The sequence below is a fragment of the Salminus brasiliensis genome, chromosome 11, assembly GCF_030463535.1.
Source record: "Salminus brasiliensis chromosome 11, fSalBra1.hap2, whole genome shotgun sequence".
NCBI lineage: Eukaryota > Metazoa > Chordata > Actinopteri > Characiformes > Bryconidae > Salminus > Salminus brasiliensis.
Window position 1 is genome coordinate 3,684,480 of NC_132888.1, and position 22,500 is coordinate 3,706,979.

Sequence of the window (22,500 nt, forward strand, 5' to 3'; positions counted from 1 at the left end):
AAACTGTTACGCCGGAGAAGTGAACCAGACGCTTACGGGTGTAAAAGCAAGTCTTTAATATAAAAAAAAGGAAAATCCACAAAAACAGTAGTGCAACAAGATCCAAGTCGAAAGCTATGAATCGAGAAACAAGGCCGAGGTCAAAACCAGAAGACGGCGGTATCCAAACACCAAACCAAAAGGACTAGACGAGAAGCGAAAAAACGCTAGACAGCAAAAACAGGTCGAGAAAGGTCAATAAACGCTCGGTACGCAGCGATAATCGATGGCAGTACTGTGCAACAAGCTAACTACACATGCAATGACTTAAATACAAAAGCAAAACAATAGACTCAGGTGAAAGCGGTCAGTATTCTCGAGCCGTGGGCCGTGGAAACTGTCCCGGATTGGTTGCTCGAGATCCTGTGACTGTCATGGAGGAACGAGGGGTACATTGGGATATGGAGTCCTGCCAGTGTCAGAGTTTGGAGGCAGTAAAGTGGGCTCATATTTGAACATTGTGAAGACTTGAAATTCCCTCTTCAGGCCATACAGTCCATATGTGGACACTAAGCTGTAAAAGCAGCCAAGTTTGAGACCCCTGGGTTGCACTGTTCAGCCTACAGCAGTTAAATAGCAGTGTTTACAGCTTACAGAGCTGGGCGATATAATGATATTTTATCGTATCGTGATACATTTTTTTATCATAATTACGTCTAATTACTAACAGTGTAATTAGACTGGGTTAATTAGATGAAGAGCAGCAGATGTTGAGTCGAAATCACTGTATTCAGTACAGGAGAGGATCTGAATAGTAGATTATAAGAATCATCGTTAAAAGTATCATAAAAAACAGTATTTAAATATCGTGATATAGTATCTTTACCATATCGCCCACCTCTGTTTACAGCATATTTCTGCACATTTCTAAGGTTTAAAGCTCCCTGCCCGAATCTTCAACCCACACCAGTTGCAAGTCTTCGAGAGCGCCACCTTTAGGCCATGGTGTCAGCAGCAGAGCTGAGCTGAGCACACGGTGGGACCGAGCGTGGGCTCTCTGTGCTCTCTCTGCGGTGCAGCAAAGGAGCCGGCCAGATAACGGAAACAAATAAGGGACGGGGATGAGCGCTCTGATAATTGTAGCAGCCTATGCGGGCCGAGAACCCTCAGGAACATGACTGCTCATGTAAACGGAAGCACTGTGGAGCAGTCAGAGCACATCCGTCATTAAGAGGCTGATAAAAAGGAGGAGATGGTGGGAGGTGCGGCTGAGGGAGGCACAGTGATGATCTTGTGGCACAGTGGTGAGGCTGATCATGGCCTTCATGCTGAACAGATGTGACGGCAGGGTGGATGAAGAGGGAATGTGGATTTGCGCCATTTCTTCAGATGGTTGGGGCTAAAAACTTCTAGCTTGTTTCAGTGCATTCTTTAGGCAACACTTTAACTTAGGAGCCACGTTTCCAAACCTGAAACCTTCACGATGAATGGACCAATAGAAAGGCTCCTGAATTAGCATTAAAGATCTCTTGTGATTTGGGTAAAGTCTCTGTTGAGTATCCTCAGACGTTCAGATTTGGGTGTAGTGATAAACGTCTTCATTTCAGTTCATGAGATCATACATGTCTTCTACTGTGGGTGTTTTTAATACAGTAGGGGTGAAATGCACTAAAGTGGGACACCTAGGCTTTGATTAGTCCACGTCTTTCACAGATAAATAAAAGTCCGTAAAACTGTGGGTTAACACAGTTAGCTGTTAGAGCCAGTAATTTTGCAGATTTACCTTTTTTACAGTGTGGTCTTATACGTGGAGACCAGAGCTGACAGAATGTATTTATTTATTGATTTACAGTGGTCTTATACTTTGAGACTGTATATTTCAGATGTCTTATCAATTAAGATACATATATTTCACTGTGAAATTCTGGCAACCACAGCTGCCAGTATTTTTACAGAATTGTATTTATTTATTTATTTATTTATTTATTGATTAATTGATTGATTGATTGATTGATTGATTGATTTACAGTGGTCTTATACTTTGAGACTGTATATTTCAGATGTTTTATCAATTAAGATACATATATTTCACTGTGAAATTCTGGCAACCAGAGCTGCCAGTATATTTACAGAATTTTATTTATTTATTTATTTATTTATTTATTTATTTATTGATTGATTGATTGATTGATTGATTTACAGTGGTCTTATACTTTGTGACTGTATATTTCAGACATCTTATACATTAAAATACATAAATTTCACTGTGAAATTCTGGCAACCACAGCTGCCAATATATTAACGGGAAGTTTATGGATTTTCTTTTTTTACAATTGTTTTTAATGTTGAGATCGAGTGAAATTCTGGCAACCACAGCTGCCAGTATTTTAACAAATCTTTTACATATTTTTTATTATTATTTTTTACAGTGGTCTCATACATTGAGATTGAATATTCCACTGTAAAAATGTATTTTAATGGACATTTGACAGTTTTGTTTTTGTTTTTTTTACAGTGGTCTTCAATGTTGAGACCATATATTTCACAGTGAAATTCTGGCAACCACAGCTGCCGGTATTTTATTGGACATTTTACAGATTTTAATTTTTTTGTTTACAGTGGTCTCATACATTGAGATCGTATATTCCCCTGTGAAATTCTGGCAAACGCAGCTGCCAGTATTTTAACAAAGATTTTACAGATTATTTTTTTTTTGTTTTACAGTGGTCATATTTATTCAGACTGTATAATTCTAGCAACCATGGCTGTTGGTATTTGAATGTTTATTCATTTTATTTATTTCAAACAGTGATCTCATTAATTGAGATCATATATTCCACTGTGAAATTCTGGCGACCACAGCTGCCAAATTTTTTACCGGGGTCTTATATATGGAGATTGTAAATTCCACTGTGAAAGTCTGGCAACCACATCTGCCAGTATTTTAATGCACTTTTTTTTGTGGTTTTTAACGTTGAGACGATATATTTCAGATCTCTTATACATTGAGATCATATATTTCATGGTGAAATTCTGGCAACCAGAGCTGCCAGTATATTAATGGATATTTGACAGATTTTGGTTTTTTTTTTATAGTGGTCTTCAACATTGAGACAGTGTATTTTAGATGTCTTATATATTGAGACTGTTTTTTTTACAGTGCAATTCTGGCAACCATGGCTGCTAGTATTTAAATTAAAGTTTTATAAATTTTATTTCTTTTATACAGTGGTCTTATACATTGAGACCGTATATTTCCTTGTATAATTCTGGCAACCACAGCTGCCAGTATTTTAACAAAGATTTTACTGATTTTTTAATTGTTTTTTTACAGTGGTCTTATACATTGAAACCGTATATATTTTACAGTGAAATTCTAGCAACCATGGCTTCTGGAATTTTAATGGAAATTTTATTTATTTTATACATTGAGACTGTATATTTCCTTGTATAATTCTGGCAACCACAGCTCCCACTATATTAACAGAAAATGTATGAATTTACTCTTTTTACAGTGTTCTTATACATTGAAATCGTGTATTGCACTGTGAAATTCTGGCAACCACAGCTGTCAGTATTTTAATGCACATTTAACATGTTTGTTTTTTTTATAGTGGGCTTCAATAATGAGATGGTATATTCAGATGTCTTATATATTGAGATCGTATATTTCATAGTGAAATTCTGGCAACCATGGCTGCTGGTATTTTAATGGAAATGTTATTAATTTGATTTATTTTATACAGTGGTCTTATACATTGAGACCGTATATTTCCTTGTATAATTCTGGCAACCACAGCTGCCAGTACATTAACAGAAAATGTACAAATTTACTCTTTTTACATTGTTCTTATATATTAAAATACTGCCAGTATTTTAATGGACATTTTACTGATTTTTTTTTTACAATGGTTATACTCTGTATAAATCTGGCAACCACAGCTGTCAATATATTAACATAACTTTTATGGATTTTTCTACAGTGCAGAATTATACAGCCTCAATATTAAATTAAAGACCACTTAAAATAAATCCGTAACATTTACTTGAAAATACTGCCAGCTGTGGTTGCCAGAATTTCTCAGGGAATAACAGTGTATAAGACGCTGGGTCTCGGATGTCCAGTCTCAGATTGGGGTGGAGCAATCTTCAAACAGGAAGCTCCAGTGCAAATTAGACTAATTCACCTCATATTTACAGTGCAGTCTGTTAACTCAAGGGCCCGGGAGCTTCTCTGATCAATGAGACTTTAATACAGCAAGCCTCGAGTCCATCAGCAAGTCTCCCGACAGTGGATCTGCTGAGTTCATAATGAGGGCTAACCGTGTGTTCTGAGTCCCTCAGTGCAGAAGAAACACCACAAGCAGCCCACAGCGGAGGTCTTTTTGTCTTTTCCCCTCCAAAGCCTGCCACTGTAGATGTTTTCATGGGGAGAGCTTTATACAGATTGTGTCTGGCAGGCTGGAGGTAATGATGGCAGTGCGGGGTGAGTTCTGAGCACAGCTCTACCTACCTGAGCTGCTGCGAATGCAAAGGCTGATGGGCAGGAGCGAGTGACCCCCTTTGACAAGGACTTGTTGGGGTTGTCAGAGCAACAGGAGCTGTCAGCGTGGCGGCTTGCATAGAGAAAAAAAAAGAAAAAGAAAAAACAGTGCAGGAAAGATACAGTCTATATCATATACGCTAAATTGACAAAAGTATTGGGACACCTGCTTGTTTATTGTTTCTTCTGAAATCAAGGGGATTTTAAAGAGCTTATCCTGCTTTTGTTGGAGTAACTGTCTCTACTCTCTCTATTTTGGAGCATTGCTGTGAGGATTTGATTGACACAGTCCTTCTACTGCTCCATTGCTCAGTGCTGGGGGGCTTTAAACCCCTCTATCCCAAGCCTGGCGTTAGGCAGCACGGTGCCATTAGGTTTATGTTTATCTGCTCCAGTGAGTCCTATTCTACTGGCAGTACTTCTCTACAGGGACTAGACAAGCTGTGCATGTGCATTTGCACATATGTGTCAGCGATGGGTGCTGTAGCCGTTGAGTTGCCCGATGCTGCAAACGTGTCGGAGGAGGTGGGTTCCCGTCTTCACCATCAGGAAGTGGCATCAGGTCCTCCTAGAGGTGGAGCGGAAAAGGAAAGGTGGAGGCGGAGAGAGGACTCGGAGGCGTGAGGAAGCACCCGAATGTACGTAATTAACCACGCGTGGCGGGATGCAAGAATTTTGTACTGTGATTTAATTATCCTCCCAATTCCGGGGCCAGTGCTGCTGATGAGGATCATTTAGCAGGAAGGAGAAAGAGAAGTAGAGGGTGGGGGGATAAGAAAGAGCCGTGTGTGGAGCTGTCAGTCTGGGGAAGCGGTATTTTGAGCCAAGCGGGCAAAATGAATGTGGACAACACGTGGCTGTGATCAATGAATGAGAACCTGCTGGGAAAATGAGGTTAAATGTAATGTGATAAACACCTCCATCTGTCTGATCACAGAACCACCCTGCCTTCATCACTGAGCGGGAAAGAGAGAGCGGGAAAGAGAGAGAGAGAGAGAAGGACAGATCGGGAATGACAGAGAGATAGGTTTATATTTTCTCTTGTAGTTATATGTATGTGTACTACAGGGACAAAAGTATTGGGACACCTGCTTTTTCATTGTTTTTTTCTGAAATCAAGGGAGTTATAAAGAATGTATCCTGCTTTTGTTGGAGTAACTGTCTCTACTGTCCAGAGAAGGAGGCTTTCTACTAGATTTTGGAGGAGCATTGCATTGCAGTGGGGTCAGGATGTTGAGTGATCACCACCTACCTCATCCCATCAACTTCCCAGAGAACACAGTTCCACATAGCTCAGTGTATCTAGCAGTACAACCAAACCTCCTCCCAGTACAACCAAAACCCCTCCCACTACAACCAACCCCCTCCCAGTACAACCAAACCTCCTCCCAGTACAACCAAACCTCCTCCCAGTACTACCACAATCTCTCCCAATACAACCAAAACTCCTCCCAGTACGACCCAACCTCCTCCCAATACAACAAAACCCCCTCCCAGTACAACCAAACCTCCTCCCAGTAAAACAAACCTCCTCCCATTACAACCAAACGTCCTCCCAGTACAACCAAACCTCCTCCCAGTAAAACAAACCTCCTCCCACTACAACCAAACCCCCTCCCACTACAACCAAAACCCCTCCCACTACAACAAAACCCCCTCCCAGTACAACCAAACCTCCTCCCAGTAAAACAAACCTCCTCCCATTACAACCAAACCTCCTCCCAGTACAACAAACTTCCTCCCAGTACAACCAAATTCCTCCCAGTACAACAAACCTCCTCCCAGTACAACCAAACCTCCTCCCAGTACAACAAACCTCCTCCCAGTACGACCCAACCTCTTCCCAATACAACAAACCCCCTCCCACTACAACCAAAACCCCTCCCACTACAACAAACTTCCTCCCAGTACAACCAAATTCCTCCCAGTACAACAAACCTCCCCCCATTACAACCAAAGCTCCTCCCAGTACAACAAACTTCCTCCCAGTACAACCAAACCTCCTCCCAGTACAACCAAACCTCCTCCCAATACAACCAAAACCCCTCCCACTACAACCAAACCCCTCCCAGTACAACAAAACCTCCTCCCAGTACAACAAACCTCCTCCCAGTACAGCCGCCAGTGTAACATCTGATCTGTATACAGTCTGAATACTGGTCACATGACATGAGCAGGTGTAATCGGGTTCGAAGATCAAGATGAGGCCGCAGACATCTCCACTTTAATTCTGGTGTTAAGTGCACTTCCATCTCTCTCCTGTAGGGAACGCTATCAGGCCTATTGCGCTCCGTGCGGTTTCAGCCATCGCCAAAGCACTGCCCGGGTTCCCTATCCTGGCCACCGGGGGCATCGACTCGGCCGAGTCCGGCATGCAGTTCCTCCACGCTGGAGCGTCTGTTCTACAGGTACAGCACCAGGAATACGTCCACATATGTCAAGAGGATGCGTGGGTACACTGTCCATCACAAGCCTGGGGGCAGTATACATATATATTAACCAGCCATAACATTAGAACCACTGACAGGTGACATGAAAAAATGACGTGGATCGTTTGGGTGTGGTAACGATGGACACTGAAAGGGAGGAGAGATGCAAGGATGGATAACGATGCAAGGGCGGCAGCAATGGTGGCTGGAGAACTTGTGGTGATGTGTGTTGGCATAGCAACACCATCACTTGCTGTTGTACAAAATGGGTTGGTATGTTGGTATTTCCTGTATATAGTGTATAGTATAGTACGCAATTGGGACACAACCAACATCTCCAAAACAGAGATCAGACAGACAGGTCTTGAGGGGTGGTCCCATTGTGGTATGCAGGGGTCAATGCTCCGAGGACAGGATCATGGGTGCCTGAGGCCTAAACCTCCTGCACAGTATTATGTTGTATGATATTATTATATATAAAGCGCTCCAAACTTTTGATTGGCAGTGTACGTTCCGTTTGAGTTATGGGGGATTAATAGCACCACCTGTATAGCAGGTCATGGATCTGTAATAAATGTTTTATGAAAGCCTTAAGTAGGAATCTTCAGATGCAGTGCTGTTTTATGCATTAGCAAGCGCTCAGTGCTCAGGGGAGGCCTTCTGGAGCACTGTGGGTGGAAGGAGCTTTATTCCTGATTTATCTTCATACAGCATGACAGCCCGCACTCACACACTCGGCCTTTATATTAATTTAACATTCAAGGTAATGCATTTTTTTAATTTACTGTAATTAGCTACAGAGTGTGTGCATTGTTAGAAATGGAATATCTCAGCATTAGCTCAATGCCTGGGTTTCAATATTTTTCATTTAGCAGTCGGATCTAATCAAGCTCACATAAGGCATTTACCGAGGGATCTGCCCACACAGCTCGGAGAACACCGCCGATCTTGAAGCCACTCGTAATTTACAGCACGGCTCCGAACAAGCTGTTAGTGCAAATAAAGCCATTATCTCAACATGATGCCGCAAAATCTCTTTTTAAATAAATAAACCAAAAACACCCTCATTATGCAGAGAAATAATGTATCACAAGTGGCTCAGAGTTCTTCGGGGAAAGGCAGAGGGGAGGGAAGAGACGCGAAAGAAAACATTTTAATCACACCCACCAGCGCTCGCAGAGCTGTGGCCCTGAGGTCACGCTGATGCTGGGTTTGCTCTGTAAAGCAGCCAAGCTTAGAGCACTGAGGTCCAATCAGGAGAGAGGCTGCCTAACCAGGCAAACATAGAGCACTGAGGTCCAACCTGAGGAGAGGCTACTGAACCACACTTAGAGCACTGAGGTCCAATCAGGAGAGAGGCTGCCTAACCAGGCAAACATAGAGCACTGAGGTCCAACCAGCGGAGAGAGAGGCTTCGAAATCATACATAGAGCACTGAGGTCCAACCAGAGGACAGGCTGCTAAGTCATATCTAGAGCACTGCGGTCCAACCAGAAGAGAGGCTGCCTAACTAGACAAACTGTGAGCACTGAGGTCCAACCAGAGGACAGGCTGCTAAACCACACATAGAGCTGACCTCACCTGACCTCACCAACGCTCTTCTTACTGAATGCAATCATATCCTCATAGCAATGCTACCTCAAAATCTAGTAGAAAGTCTTTTTTATCTCTGGACAGTAGAGACAGTTACTCCAACAAAATATCCTTGATTTCATAAGAAACAGTGAAAGAGCAGGTGTCCCAATACTTTTGTCATATAGTGTCAGTTTTAACATTCTCATTCTGCCTGTTATAAAATCTTTATATTTAGTGAATTAAATTAGCTTTAACACTTAAACACTCCTACAACGGCACTGCTGTCACAATTAACATCAGTTTCATATGCCCCAGAATTGAACCTTGTGGGACTCCACAAGATAGGCTACAGTAATTTATGGTTATTTAATAATTCACAATAGTTTATGTATTAGGATTAATAACTGAATAGTAAATGTAGGGTTCTAGGGGTTAAACTAAACTGATCATATAGCTATTATATAGGTTACTATAGTGACAGCACTGCATTTCAGCGATTAAGGCGATTTCATTGCTGCTCTGTTGCTCAAAGCTCTGCTCTCCACATCCTGGCCCGGAAGAGTATGCTTACTGATATGTCTGTGTGTGTATGTGTGTGAGACAGGTGTGCAGTGCTGTGCAGAATCAGGACTTCACGGTGATCCAGGACTACTGTTTGGGCCTGAAGGCGCTGCTGTATCTGAAGAGCATAGAGGAGCTTTCGGACTGGGACGGCCAGTCTCCACCAACCCTGCGGCACCAGAAGGGCAAACCCGTCCCCAGCATCCAGGAGCTTGTCGGCAAGGTGGGATTAACCACACCACAACCTCGAACGTAACGTTCTCCCAGTGATGCTGTTTAAACAGCTTATTGGGCTGCACTCACTCCTGCAGCTTCAGTACGGCTGAAATTGGTTTGGTTTGTGTGTATAAGCTCATTTAGAAACAGGGACCGCCATACTGGAAAAGCATTAAAGGAATAGTTCAGCCAGAAATCAAATTTACACAATTTCCCACCTCCTCCAAATGCAGCCAAGACATGTTTGATGTCTGAAACGAGCTCCTTTAGTTTTGCACTGGAGCTACGAAGGACCACTGTACAAAAGACCACCATCATTTATTTCATTTCCACTCAAAATCATCCTCAGTTCTGAGTTAAGGAGAACAAGGGAAAATACAGAAAGAAATCGGACCCCTAACAACCATGCGACATCACAGCCCCCATGAGATAGACAGCTCTTAAAGCTCTGATCTTTGAGAGATAAGAGAAAATCAAGCCCCACTCTGGCTTCAGACCTGAGAACATCCACATGTGTTTGTTTCTGCTGTGAGAAGACAACTTACCGCTGCGGGTCTGAAAAGACATGAAGCTGGTCAGGAGGCTCTTAGTGAGAAACCCAACTGATGAAGCTGCTGCTGCTGCTCTCAGAACAATGGACTGCCCACCCCAGAGTCCAGACCTCAACATTACTGAATGTGTTTGGGAGGGCTTGGAGGGTAATGACTTTTAAGACTGGACTTAGAGACTGGAGTTAAAAAAAGCTCCAGCAGATTTCAGAACACCATCACCACCATGTTTAACAGATGAGTTGGTGGGTTGTGGATCTTGGACAGGAGATAAATGAAAAAGTGAGTCTTCTGAAAATAAAGATAAAAAGAAAAAAAAAAGAAAATAGAGTCTTCTAAACACTCAATCATCTTTTATCAGATGTAGTTGTTGAGTCATTTTCTGGTAAATAGATGTTTCTGCTTTTCTTCTCGACACTGAAAAATAAATCCTCAGTGGAACGTAATGGCTGTTTTGACTGGAAATTAATGAGGGGTGGTCTCTCACTTATGGAGAGTACTGTAACGTAGTTAACATAAGCCCACTGTGGTGGCGATGGAACAGAATCACTGGGTTTAGTGTAAAATGAAACTGGGTTTAAATAGGATTTAGTTCTGATTCAAACTGGTTTTAGTTCTGAATGAAACTGGTTTTAGTTTAGAGTGAAACAGTTGAGTTTAGAATGAAACTGGGTTTAGTTTAGAGTAAAACTGGGTTGAGTTTAGAGTGAAACTGGGTTAAGTTTAGAGTGAAACTGGGTTGAGTTGAGAGTGAAACTGGGTTTAGTTTAGAATGAAACTGGGTTGAGTTTAGAGTGAAACTGGGTTTAGTTTAGAATGAAACTGGGTTGAGTTTAGAGTGAAACTGGGTTTAGTTTAGAGTAAAACTGGGTTTAGTTTAGAGTGAAACAGTTGAGTTTAGAGTGAAACAGTTGAGTTTAGAATGAAACTGGGTTTAGTTTAGAGTGAAACTGGGTTGAGTTTAGAGTGAAACTGGGTTAAGTTTAGAGTGAAACTGGGTTGAGTTGAGAGTGAAACTGGGTTTAGTTTAGAATGAAACTGGGTTAAGTTTAGAGTGAAACTGGGTTTAGTTTAGAATGAAACTGGGTTGAGTTTAGAGTGAAACTGGGTTTAGTTTAGAATGAAACTGGGTTGAGTTTAGAGTGAAACTGGGTTTACTTTAGAGTGAAACTGGGTTTAGTTTAGAGTGAAACTGGGTTGAGTTTAGAGTGAAACTGGGTTAAGTTTAGAGTGAAACTGGGTTGAGTTGAGAGTGAAACTGGGTTTAGTTTAGAATGAAACTGGGTTGAGTTTAGAGGGAAACTGGGTTTAGAGTGAAACTGGGTTTACTTTAGAGTGAAACTGGGTTTACTTTAGAGTGAAACTGGGTTTAGTTTAGAATGAAACTGGGTTTACTTTAGAGTGAAACTGGGTTTACTTTAGAGTGAAACTGGGTTGAGTTTAGAGTGAAACTGGGTTTACTTTAGAGTGAAACTGGGTTTAGTTTAGAGTGAAACTGGGTTTAGTTTAGAGTGAAACTGGGTTTACTTTAGAGTGAAACTGGGTTTAGTTTAGAGTGAAACTGGGTTTAGTTTAGAATGAAACTGGGTTGAGTTTAGAGGGAAACTGGGTTTAGAGTGAAACTGGGTTTACTTTAGAGTGAAACTGGGTTTACTTTAGAGTGAAACTGGGTTTAGTTTAGAATGAAACTGGGTTTAGTTTAGAGTGAAACTGGGTTTACTTTAGAGTGAAACTGGGTTTACTTTAGAGTGAAACTGGGTTGAGTTTAGAGTGAAACTGGGTTTACTTTAGAGTGAAACTGGGTTTACTTTAGAGTGAAACTGGGTTTAATTGAGAGTGAAACTGGGTTTAGTTTAGAGTGAAACTGGGTTTAGTTGAGAGTGAAACTGGGTTTAGTTGAGAGTGAAACTGGGTTTAGTTTAAAGTGAAACTGGGTTAAGTTTAGAGTGAAACTGGGTTAAGTTTAGAGTGAAACTGGGTTTAGTTTAGAGTGAAACTGGGTTTAGTTTAGAGTGAAACTGGGTTAAGTTTAGAGTGAAACTGGGTTAAGTTTAGAGTGAAACTGGGTTTAGTTTAGAGTGAAACTGGGTTAAGTTTAGAGTGAAACTGGGTTTACTTTAGAGTGAAACTGGGTTTGTTTGTGCTGGCAGCTTCTCAGAGCAGTTGATTTCTGAGTAAAGTTGCTCAGATGTTTCTGTGTTTTTTGATTGTGCTCAGTCGCCTGACAGCCAAATCCAACCCTGCCCCCCCGCTGAAATTACACAATCATGCAGAGTGGAATTCTCCTCTCCGCTAAAGCGAATTCTCTCTCCACCAAAGAGCAAAAAAACACACAAACATATGCTAATTCTCCGCTCTACATAAACAGCTCCCCGCTTTAGTAAACCTGGAAAGAGGAAAAAACACCTTTAACTGATCAGTGTTTTCGTGACAGAGCTGGCTGGCATGCTCTGTGTGTGTGTGTGAGTTTGTGCTTTTAAAAAGCATCAGGACGACAGGGTGTCTGCAGAGCTCTGTCCACACACACACACACACACACACACACACACACACACACACACAATACACACATAAATGCACACACACAGCTGGAGTTCTGTACGGAGGAAAGAGCTTAAAACCAGAGAGAGAGGGAGAGAGAGAGAAAGGGAGGGTAGAGAGAGAGATAAAGAGAGAGAGAGAGAGAGAGAGAGAGAGAGAGAGATAGAGAGAGAGAGAGAGAGAGAGAGAGAGAGAGAGGGAGAGAGAGAGAAAGGGAGGGTAGAGAGAGAGATAAAGAGAGAGAGATAGAGAGAGAGAGAGAGAGAGAGAGAGAGAGAGAGAGAGAGAGAGAGATGGTAGAGCAGCTTTTAAGAGGGACAGGTTGACAGTTAAGATGGACAATATAGTTAAATTCTGCATTTATTACATTAGTGGCATTCATATATACATATGATTGGACAAAAGTATTGGGACATTTCTGAAATCGAGGGAATTAAAAAGAGTTGATCCTGCTTTTGTTGGAGTAACTGTCAAGCTGTCTGTGTGCATTTGCACATCTGTGTCAGCATTGGATGCAATGCATCTGAATGCATTCATTAGAAGAGGTGTCCACAAACATTTGGACATTTAGTGTACATGTTTAATAGAAAAATAAATGATCAAAGTATTTGATTTTTTCTGAAATCATCACAGGGTTAAAGTAAATGATCAATTCAGTGATGATGAGTGACGGGTGAATGGATGGATGGGTAAATAGATGGATGTGTGGGTGGATAGGTAGATGTATGGATGGGTGGGTGGATAGATGGGTGGGTAGGTGGATAGATGGGTAGGTGGATAGATGGATGAATAGGTGGATGGATGGATGGGTGGGTGGATCAATGGATAAATAGATGGATGGATGGGTCGGGTGGATAGATGGATGTGTAGGTGGATAAGTGGATGGATGAGTGGCCAGATGGATGGGTGGATGGATGGGAGGATAGATGATAGATGGGTGGATGGATGGATGGATGGATGGGTGGGTGGAAGGATGGATGGATGGATGGATGGATGGATGGATGGATGGATGGATGGATGGATGGGTGGGTGGAAGGATGGATGGATGGATGGATGGATGGATGGATGGGTGGGAGTATAGATGGGTGGATGGATGGATGGGAGAATAGAGGGATGGATAAATGGGAGGATAGATGATGGATGGATGGATGGATGGATGGATGGTAGAATAGAGGGATGGATGGATGGATGGATGGGAGGATAGGTGGATGGATGGATGGGAGGATAGGTGGATGGATAGATGGATGGATGGATGGATAGAGGGATGGATGGATGGGAGGATAGATGGATGGATGGAAGAATAGAGGGATGGATGGATGGATGGGTGGGTAAATAGATGGATGTGTGGGTGGATAGGTAGATGTATGGATGGGTGGGTGGATAGATGGGTGGGTAGGTGGATAGATGGGTAGGTGGATAGATGGATGAATAGGTGGATGGATGGATGGGTGGGTGGATCAATGGATAAATAGATGGATGGATGGGTCGGGTGGATAGATGGATGTGTAGGTGGATAAGTGGATGGATGAGTGGCCAGATGGATGGGTGGATGGATGGGAGGATAGATGATAGATGGGTGGATGGATGGATGGATGGATGGGTGGGTGGAAGGATGGATGGATGGATGGATGGATGGATGGATGGATGGATGGATGGATGGATGGGTGGGTGGAAGGATGGATGGATGGATGGATGGATGGATGGATGGGTGGGAGTATAGATGGGTGGATGGATGGATGGGAGAATAGAGGGATGGATAAATGGGAGGATAGATGATGGATGGATGGATGGATGGATGGATGGTAGAATAGAGGGATGGATGGATGGATGGATGGGAGGATAGGTGGATGGATGGATGGGAGGATAGGTGGATGGATAGATGGATGGATGGATGGATAGAGGGATGGATGGATGGGAGGATAGATGGATGGATGGAAGAATAGAGGGATGGATGGATGGATGGGTGGGAGAATAGAGGGGTGGATGGATGGATGGATGGATGGATGGATGGGAGAATAGAGATGGATGGGTGGGAGGATAGATGATGGATGGGAGGATAGATGGATGGATGGATGGGAGAATAGAGGGATGAATGGATGGGAGGATAGATGATGGATAGATGGATGGATGGGAGAATAGAGGGATGGATGGATGGGAGGATAGATGATGGATAGATGGATGGATGGGAGAATAGAGTGATGGATGGGTGGGAGGATAGATGGATGGATGGAAGAATAGAGGGATGGATGGATGGGAAAATAGAGGGATGGATGCATGGGAGAATAGATGATGGATGGATGGATGGATGGATGGATGGGAGAATAGAGTGATGGATGGGTGGGAGGATAGATGGATGGATGGATGGATGGGAGAATAGAGTGATGGATGGGTGGGAGGATAGATGGATGGATGGATGGATGGATGGATGGATGGATGGATGGGAGAATAGAGGGATGGATGGGTGGGAGGATAGATGGATGGATGGATGGATGGATGGATGGGAGAATAGAGGGATGGATGGGTGGGAGGATAGATGGATGGTAGAATAGAGGGATGGATGGGTGGGAGGATAGATGGATGGGAGGATAGATGGATGGATGGATGCATGGATGGTAGAATAGAGGGATGGATGGGTGGGAGGATAGGTGGATGAATGGGAGGATAGATGGATGGATGGATGGATGCATGGATGGAAGAATAGAGGGATAGATGGGTGGGAGGATAGATGGATGGATGGATGGATGGATGGATGCATGGATGGGAGAATAGAGGGATAGATGGGTGGGAGGATAGGTGGATGAATGGGAGGATAGATGGATGGATGGATGGATGCATGGATGGAAGAATAGAGGGATAGGTGGGTGGGAGGATAGATGGATGGATGAGTGGGAGGATGGATGGATAGATGGATAGATGGATGGGAACGACATCTAACACAAATGGTGAATGTGGTTGTCTTTGTCTTTGTACTTCAAATGTTCCCTTAAATTCCATTAAACGATATTCATGAAGGCAGTGCTGCACAGTGGAACAGTGCCCCACCACTCTGCACTCAGCTAAACCTTCATTAACTTGCCTTGTCTTGCCAGCCTGCAAGCAGTTCTCTTTAAGAGGTTTCTCAGCCAAGCTGATCTCATCTTGACCTTTAAGAACAGTGAACACTACGGAAACCACAAGCTGAAAATGACTGGCTGTCTTCTTATAGGCTTCCATGCTTCTCTACACAGTTGTTGTTTTGAGGAGCCAGTGGTTTGAGGTTCGAGGTTCTTACAGCTTGGGAATTTCATTCAGCTGACAGTTTGTAATTACAGCTGGTGGCATTCCCCAGGCCTGATTGCAACAGACATGACCTAGCCCACATTCTCATATGGGGCTCACATAGGTGAAACATGGGCTAGGTGGGTTCCAGGTGGGCATGAGCTCTGAGTGGCTTTGTGCATATGTTGTTACTGGGACTCAGTTGGGCCCCATCAATACAGTCCACCCTAATCTCACATGGGTCCACCCAGGCCCTGTATGCATTGTACATTATGTTTGACCCCTCCTGGACCCATCACTGACACTGGTGGGCATCCATATGTGGGGCCAAAATGGAACCCATGGACAGTTTGGCTAACCATACAAGCCCCACATGAGCATATTAGCTGGGGAAACTGCACCTTGGGATTTGCTGAGTGTTTTCGGTCTGATTAGATGGAGGAACGACTTTTGGCCAATAGAGCCCCAACTGTCACATCCAGCTGTTAAGGAGGACTCCGGAATTTCCTTGAGACCGGTTGAGTGCAAGGCCTTGTTTATTTGGTGTTTGTTGTGTTTTCTGTGAAAGCACAGCTGAGTAAAGTGAAGCGTATTTTAATCCAGAAGCAGCTCCACACCGCATGCAGAGCGCTCCTGTGTTAATCAGTGGCACCAAACGTCTGTTCCACTCTCCTCAAGAAGTGTAGAAAATTCACTCCCACAGTATTCCACTCAGTAGCAGCTGGAGCAAAAAACCCATGCAGAAGCCCTCCACTTCGCTGTGTGGATTCCGGTGTAAAACAAGCTTGAGTTTTCCTAAAACTAAGAGAGATATTGCTGCAATATCACTGAATTTGAAAGGTGTATGTGTCATATCCACAGCCTGTCAGGGCATCCATACACTGAAATGCTTGTGGTGAGGCTCAGGAAATCACTCTACAGCTAAATAGTGCTATACAGCTCCGGAAAAAAATGAAGAGACCACCCTACATGATCAGTTTCTCTGGTTTTATTATTTATAGTCAGTGTGTATATAGTATATAGTCAGGGAAATTAACATTTGCATTGTATTTCATAAACCATGGACAACATTTCCCCTAAATTACAAATAAAAATAATATTTAGAGCATTATTTATTTGCAGAAATGACAACTGCTCAAAATCAGCTGCTCAAATAATGCAAAGAAATTATTCAAAGTTATTATTCAGATTTAAACAACAGTACTAATATCTGAACTTTTAAATTATCTCAGCACATCTAATAAAACAAGTGCTTCACCACATTCAACCCAAAATGCCACTTTTAATAACGACTGCAATCTCAGAGCCCTTATTCAACCCATTCATCACAAGCATCTTTAGTACTTAGTAGAGCTCAATACTGCTGATACACCCTTCTGCATAGCCAGACACTAGCTTCTGGCAGCAGCGTTACTGAGGAATCTTAGCCCATTCCTCATGGCCAGTGTCCTCCGCCTTCCTCAAATCCTACCAAAGATTTTCCATGGGGTTCAAGTCAGACGACTATGACGACCACTCTTTCATAACCTTCCAGGACTTCTTCTGGACTTTGAGGTATGCTTGGGATCATTGTCCTGTTGCAAGGCCCAATGACACCCAAGCTTCAGCTTCCTCACAGAAGGCAGGATGTTTTCTCCTGCTTGATTGAATCCATATTGCCCTTTGTCCACACACCAGTGGAAGCAAAGCAGCCCCAGAGCATCACTGAGCCACCACCATGCTTCACTGTAGGCAGGGTGTTCTTTTCAGCCTAGGCTTCATTCTTCCTCCTCTAGACATACCTCTGATCTAGAGACCTGAAAAGCTATGGTTTTGTTTCATCGCTATCCTAAAACCTCTTTGCGGAAGTGTAGTATGTATTATGAAACTCTGTACTATGTAAAAATATTTAAAGGACAATCTAATAATATAAAGTGTAAAGGTTTTTGCTGCGCCTTTATTTATTTATTTATTCATTTATTTATTTCATTTGTCGAATCTTTCCTTTTGTTTTCCCAATTTGATACTGCCAATAAACCTAGCACTAGCAGTGTTCCCGACACTAGAAGATAAGTACTTAACACACCTCTTCCCTGATACATATAAAGGCAGCTTCACCGCACCACCTAATAGACACCTGTGATCACCAACATTGCTTAAGAGTGAGAAAATGCCGTCTACCACTCGGCCAGTCGTGCTCTCTCAGACTCCGGCCACTGATGGCAAAGCAGCATGGCTCGGGATTGGAACTCGCGACTCCCTGTGCCATAATGGCAGCGCATTAGACCACCACTATAGATTACTAATAAAAGCATAATAATCGTGTTTCAATTCGAGGCAAATAACAGAATTCAAGGAGACTTTATTGTCATTCGCATCACATGTGGTACATGGGGTGAAATGAAATTGAGATCTCAAGGTCCCAGTTACACCTAAAGAGTAATTATGAATAAATAAAATAATCATAATAAAAAAATGGTGGTAAATAGGCTTCTAAAACCACCTCTGAGCATTTTCACCCCAACCAAAGTCATACACTTCTATCATACACTATCTATACATCAGACAACAACCTACTTACACACTCAGTAAATGCTTTATGAGCACATTTAATGGCTGTAGAACTTGAGGGCCTGTAAAAGTAAAGGGTTATAGACCCATTGTTGGCACTAGGGATGCACCGATTTGGCTATTTCAGTTCCGATACCGATACAGATACATAAACTTTGTTGAATTAATAAAACGTATACCTCACCATGTGGGAGAGACTTAGGGCATTAGGATTGACATAATCAATAACTTTACTTGTATTTTATTTTGTAGAACAAAATATAACAAATTAACACGTAGATATAAATGTACTGAATATTCTATTATACTATAATATTATATATACTAAGTTTATATTTATTTGTCAGTAAAATAAACAATGGTGCAGGACATATATATTAAAATACATAAAATGTATCATATATATTTCAAAACTGAAAATAAGCTTAATAATTAACAAATTAAATGATCTTATTAATATAATTATTAATATAACTATAATTTTAAAATGTTAGCCTAATTCAAAATAAAATCTAGCTGCTGAACCTGAGAATAAATAAGTAACTTGGTCAAACATGTACGAAGTAATCAAATACTGCAAACGTAAACATTTAGTGAAGTCTCTCCAACACCAACAAATTAAAGTAAAAGGATCGGTTCCATGGATCGGCCTAATTATCCGATACCCGATCCAGCTAATTCTGTTAATATCAGGACCGATATCAGATCCTAATATCGGATCGGTGCATCTCTAGTTGGCACTGTCCTCATCTGAGGCTTTGCCATGCTTTTAGTCATTGATTGACATTGAAATAAAGTAAAAAAATGCAGAGATTTAAATCTTCTGATGCAGAGTGTAAAGCGAGCTCTAGACTGTAGAGTTAAATTGGCTGTTGGTTGCTGCCTCTCTGAGCTCCTGCTGTTCAAAGTTCTGTTCCTCAGAAGACCCTGATTGCTCTAAGGGAACATTAATCCAGGGAACATACGCTAGTTATCCCAAGCCTGATGTAGTGGTTTGTGGCAGATGAACGTTTTGAAGCTTTTTTGATGTATCATTCCCCCAAATCAGTCTTTCTAGGCACATAAGCAGAGCGGTGGATTTAGGACGTTTCTCTGTGTGTGTGTGTGTGTGTGTGTGTGTGTGTGTGTGTGTGTGTGTGTACGAGGTGAGGAGCCGCTACATCCGCTGCCCACCAGGAATGCACATCCACACACAAACACATGCAACTTTCTGCAACTAATTGCTTTTATGAAGTACAGTGAAGACACCGTCGAAGGGGTCTCCATTATCTTGCACCCTGATGAGAAGGCACAGCAACAGAAAGAATCCTGTACGGAAAAAAAGCCCCGTAATTTCTCCCTCCGTGTCAGGGAGGAATTCACTGTCTGGAGCCAATTAAAGAACATAGATCAATGCCTGCTGCGCTGCCAGTATTGAGCTCCACATATTAACATGAGTTTGGGGAAGTTGACTTTTTCGTTATTGAATTTGGTTTATTAAATACCACGCAGCGAACAAAGAGAACATGGCAGAAAATACCACCGTTCCACTCAGACGCAGCCCCGAGCCGATCCCAGCGCTTATTTTTGACTTTTTTTAAAGCGAGAGTTTGAGAAAAGTCTACATCTCACAGTTTTCTCCATTAAACCACACTGTATGGACAAAAGTATTGGGACACCTGCTTTCATTCACTGTCTTTTCTGAAATCAAGGCTATTAAAAAGAATTGATCCTGCTTTGTTTGGAGTGACTGGAGTCTCTACTGTCCAGGGAAGATTTTTTTTGAAGCAGCATTGCTGTGAGGATTTGTTTGCATTCAGCGACAAGAGCAGCGTTTGTGAGGTTTAGGATGTTGGATGAGGATCACCACCACCCCACCGAATAATCCCCAACTCCTTTAACTCATCCCAAAATGAGTATTAGCTGGAGCTCCATCATTCCAGAGAACACAGTTCTTCCACTGCTCTATAGCTCCTCAATGCTGGGGGGCTTTATAGCTACCCCTCTACTAGCCCACGCCTGGCATTAACATTGGCATGGCATCAGTGTTTTTTTTTTTTTTTTTTTGTTAATCTGCTCCAGATTAATGCATTAATGAATGCATTCAGTTATTTTAAGATGACGTGAGCCTATTGGCACCATGCTGCCTAATAATTCCAGGTGTGGGCTATAGAGGGGTATAAAGCCCCCCCAGCCTTGAGGAGCTGTGGAGCAGTGGAAGAGCTGTGTTTTCTGGAATGATGTATGGTTTCGCTCCATCCAGTACTTTTGGGATGAGTTTTTGGGATGAATTGGGGATGATGAGGTGGGGTGGTGATCATCATCATCATCATCATCATCATCATCATCCAACATCTCAACCTCACTAACGCTGCTCTTGTCGCTGAATGCAAACAAATCCTCACAGCAATGCTCCTCTCCAAAACCTAGTAGAAAGCCTTCTTCTTCGCTGGACAGTAGAGATTACAGCCACTCCAACAAAAGCAGGACCAGCTCTTTTGAATACTCTTGATTTCAGAAGAACAATGACTGAGCAGGTGTCCCAATACTTTTGTCCAGATTTGTTCTGCAAGTAGCATCATGCTACAGTGTGTGCTAACCTGAGCTTTCACTTCTCATTCATGTATAATTTACAGCCGGGTGCACCCACTAACATAATGTGTGATGCTTCTTTAAAGCTGCTCTGCGGATGTGCAGTCCTGGGGGGGCAGGGATAATTGACAGGCCCTGTGTTTTGGAAAGCTCTGCATCTAATTAGCGCAGGCTTTTTGGTTAGCCAGGACATGGGATTTGGCAGTGTGAGTGCACTTATACTGCCTGGCTTTCCTCATTAAAATCACACACCTCCTTCTGAAACGGACCTGCACGAACCCCCCCAGCCCACAAATTACACCAGCAATGCCTCTCCCCTCGGTGCGGCGTTTTAGATTGAAAGGCGAAATCAATTTAGTGGAGGTGTTAAATAGCTGTTTTTCTGTGGTGTCTTTTGTTTAATCTCGCTCCGTGTGACCTGGCTTTGCTTTTTATAGACGCCTAATCGCGCACTGTCCCGTTACCTTTCCTCTTCGGTCGTTAAAGGAGTCTCGCTCCATAAGCTTTTCCGTTTCCTCTGAACGATCTGAGAGCGAATTAGCATATAGCATCTACAGGCTAAAGAGCAGACAGGCCGAGAGATGGCTCTGCTAATAAGGGTGTGTTCCCTTGAAGCAGGCAGAGTGCAGTGTGTGTCTAGTGGCAGACAGACAGAAGCTGTAATGGGCATTAGGGATGTTTACTGTGGGCCATTTAAGCTCTATGCAAGTCACTGGACTGACCTGGGCAGAAGTGCTGGCCAGTGGATTTGTGTCCAGGCCTCCCTGACCAAATCAGGGTGAATGTGGCTGCACTCAGTTCAGGTTCAGGTTAACCTTAATGATCCCTCAGCAAGGGGAGCGGGTGGGCGGGGGTGGGCGGTGGGGGGGGGGGGTCATTGGCAATAAAACATCCATGCATGTCTAACCTGTGATGAACACCAGGGCTTGTTAACCCTCAGACGTTTAAATTTCTGTGCTTTAAATGAAATGGCAATTTAATAAATTACACTCAGATAATTACAGTCTGTATCAACAGGGTCGAGTTCGCACCTCAAGCTGTTCGATTTTCACCAATCTTCATAACTTATATATTGGATTCATACCAGTTACTTAATTATTTATAGATACTGGATAATTCATAGTAATTACTGAGTAATTTCTATTAGATATATCAGAGTAATTCCATAAATATTGATAAATTCATAACAGTGGCTTAATCATTCATAGTAGATACAAACTAATTAATAGTAGGTATTGGATAATTGATAGTAGATACTGAATAAATTTAATAACTTGATGATTTATATTAGATGCCGAGATACTGTACAGTTCATAGTAGTTACTGAATAAATTATAGTGGATATTGAGTCTTACTAGGCACTGAATAATTTACACTATATACTGGATAATTCATAGTAGTTACTGAATATTTCGCAGTAGATACTGAATAATTTCAATTAGTTACTTAATGATTCATAGTAGTGACTGAATCATTCACAGTAGGTACTGAATAATTCATAGTAGACACTGAATAATTTCAATTAGTTACTTAATGAGTCATAGTAGTGACTGAATCATTCACAGTAGGTACTGAATAATACATAGTAGATACTGAGTAATTTCTATTAGATATATCAGAGTAATTCAAGAGATATTGATAAATTCATAACAGTGGCTTAATCATTCATAGTAGATACAAACTAATTAATAGTAGGTATTGGATAATTGATAGTAGATACTGAATAATT

The 22,500-nt window shown here is 42.3% G+C and overlaps 1 protein-coding gene across 1 annotated transcript in view; it reads left to right on the top strand.

The window, feature by feature from the left end:
* The window catches only part of dpydb (dihydropyrimidine dehydrogenase b), a 236,856-nt gene that overhangs the window by 198,735 nt on the left and 15,621 nt on the right, over positions 1–22,500 (top strand). Inside the window, 2 exon segments of the mRNA XM_072691448.1 lie at positions 6,788–6,930; positions 9,131–9,310. Of these exon segments, the coding sequence (XP_072547549.1) occupies positions 6,788–6,930; positions 9,131–9,310 (323 nt within the window).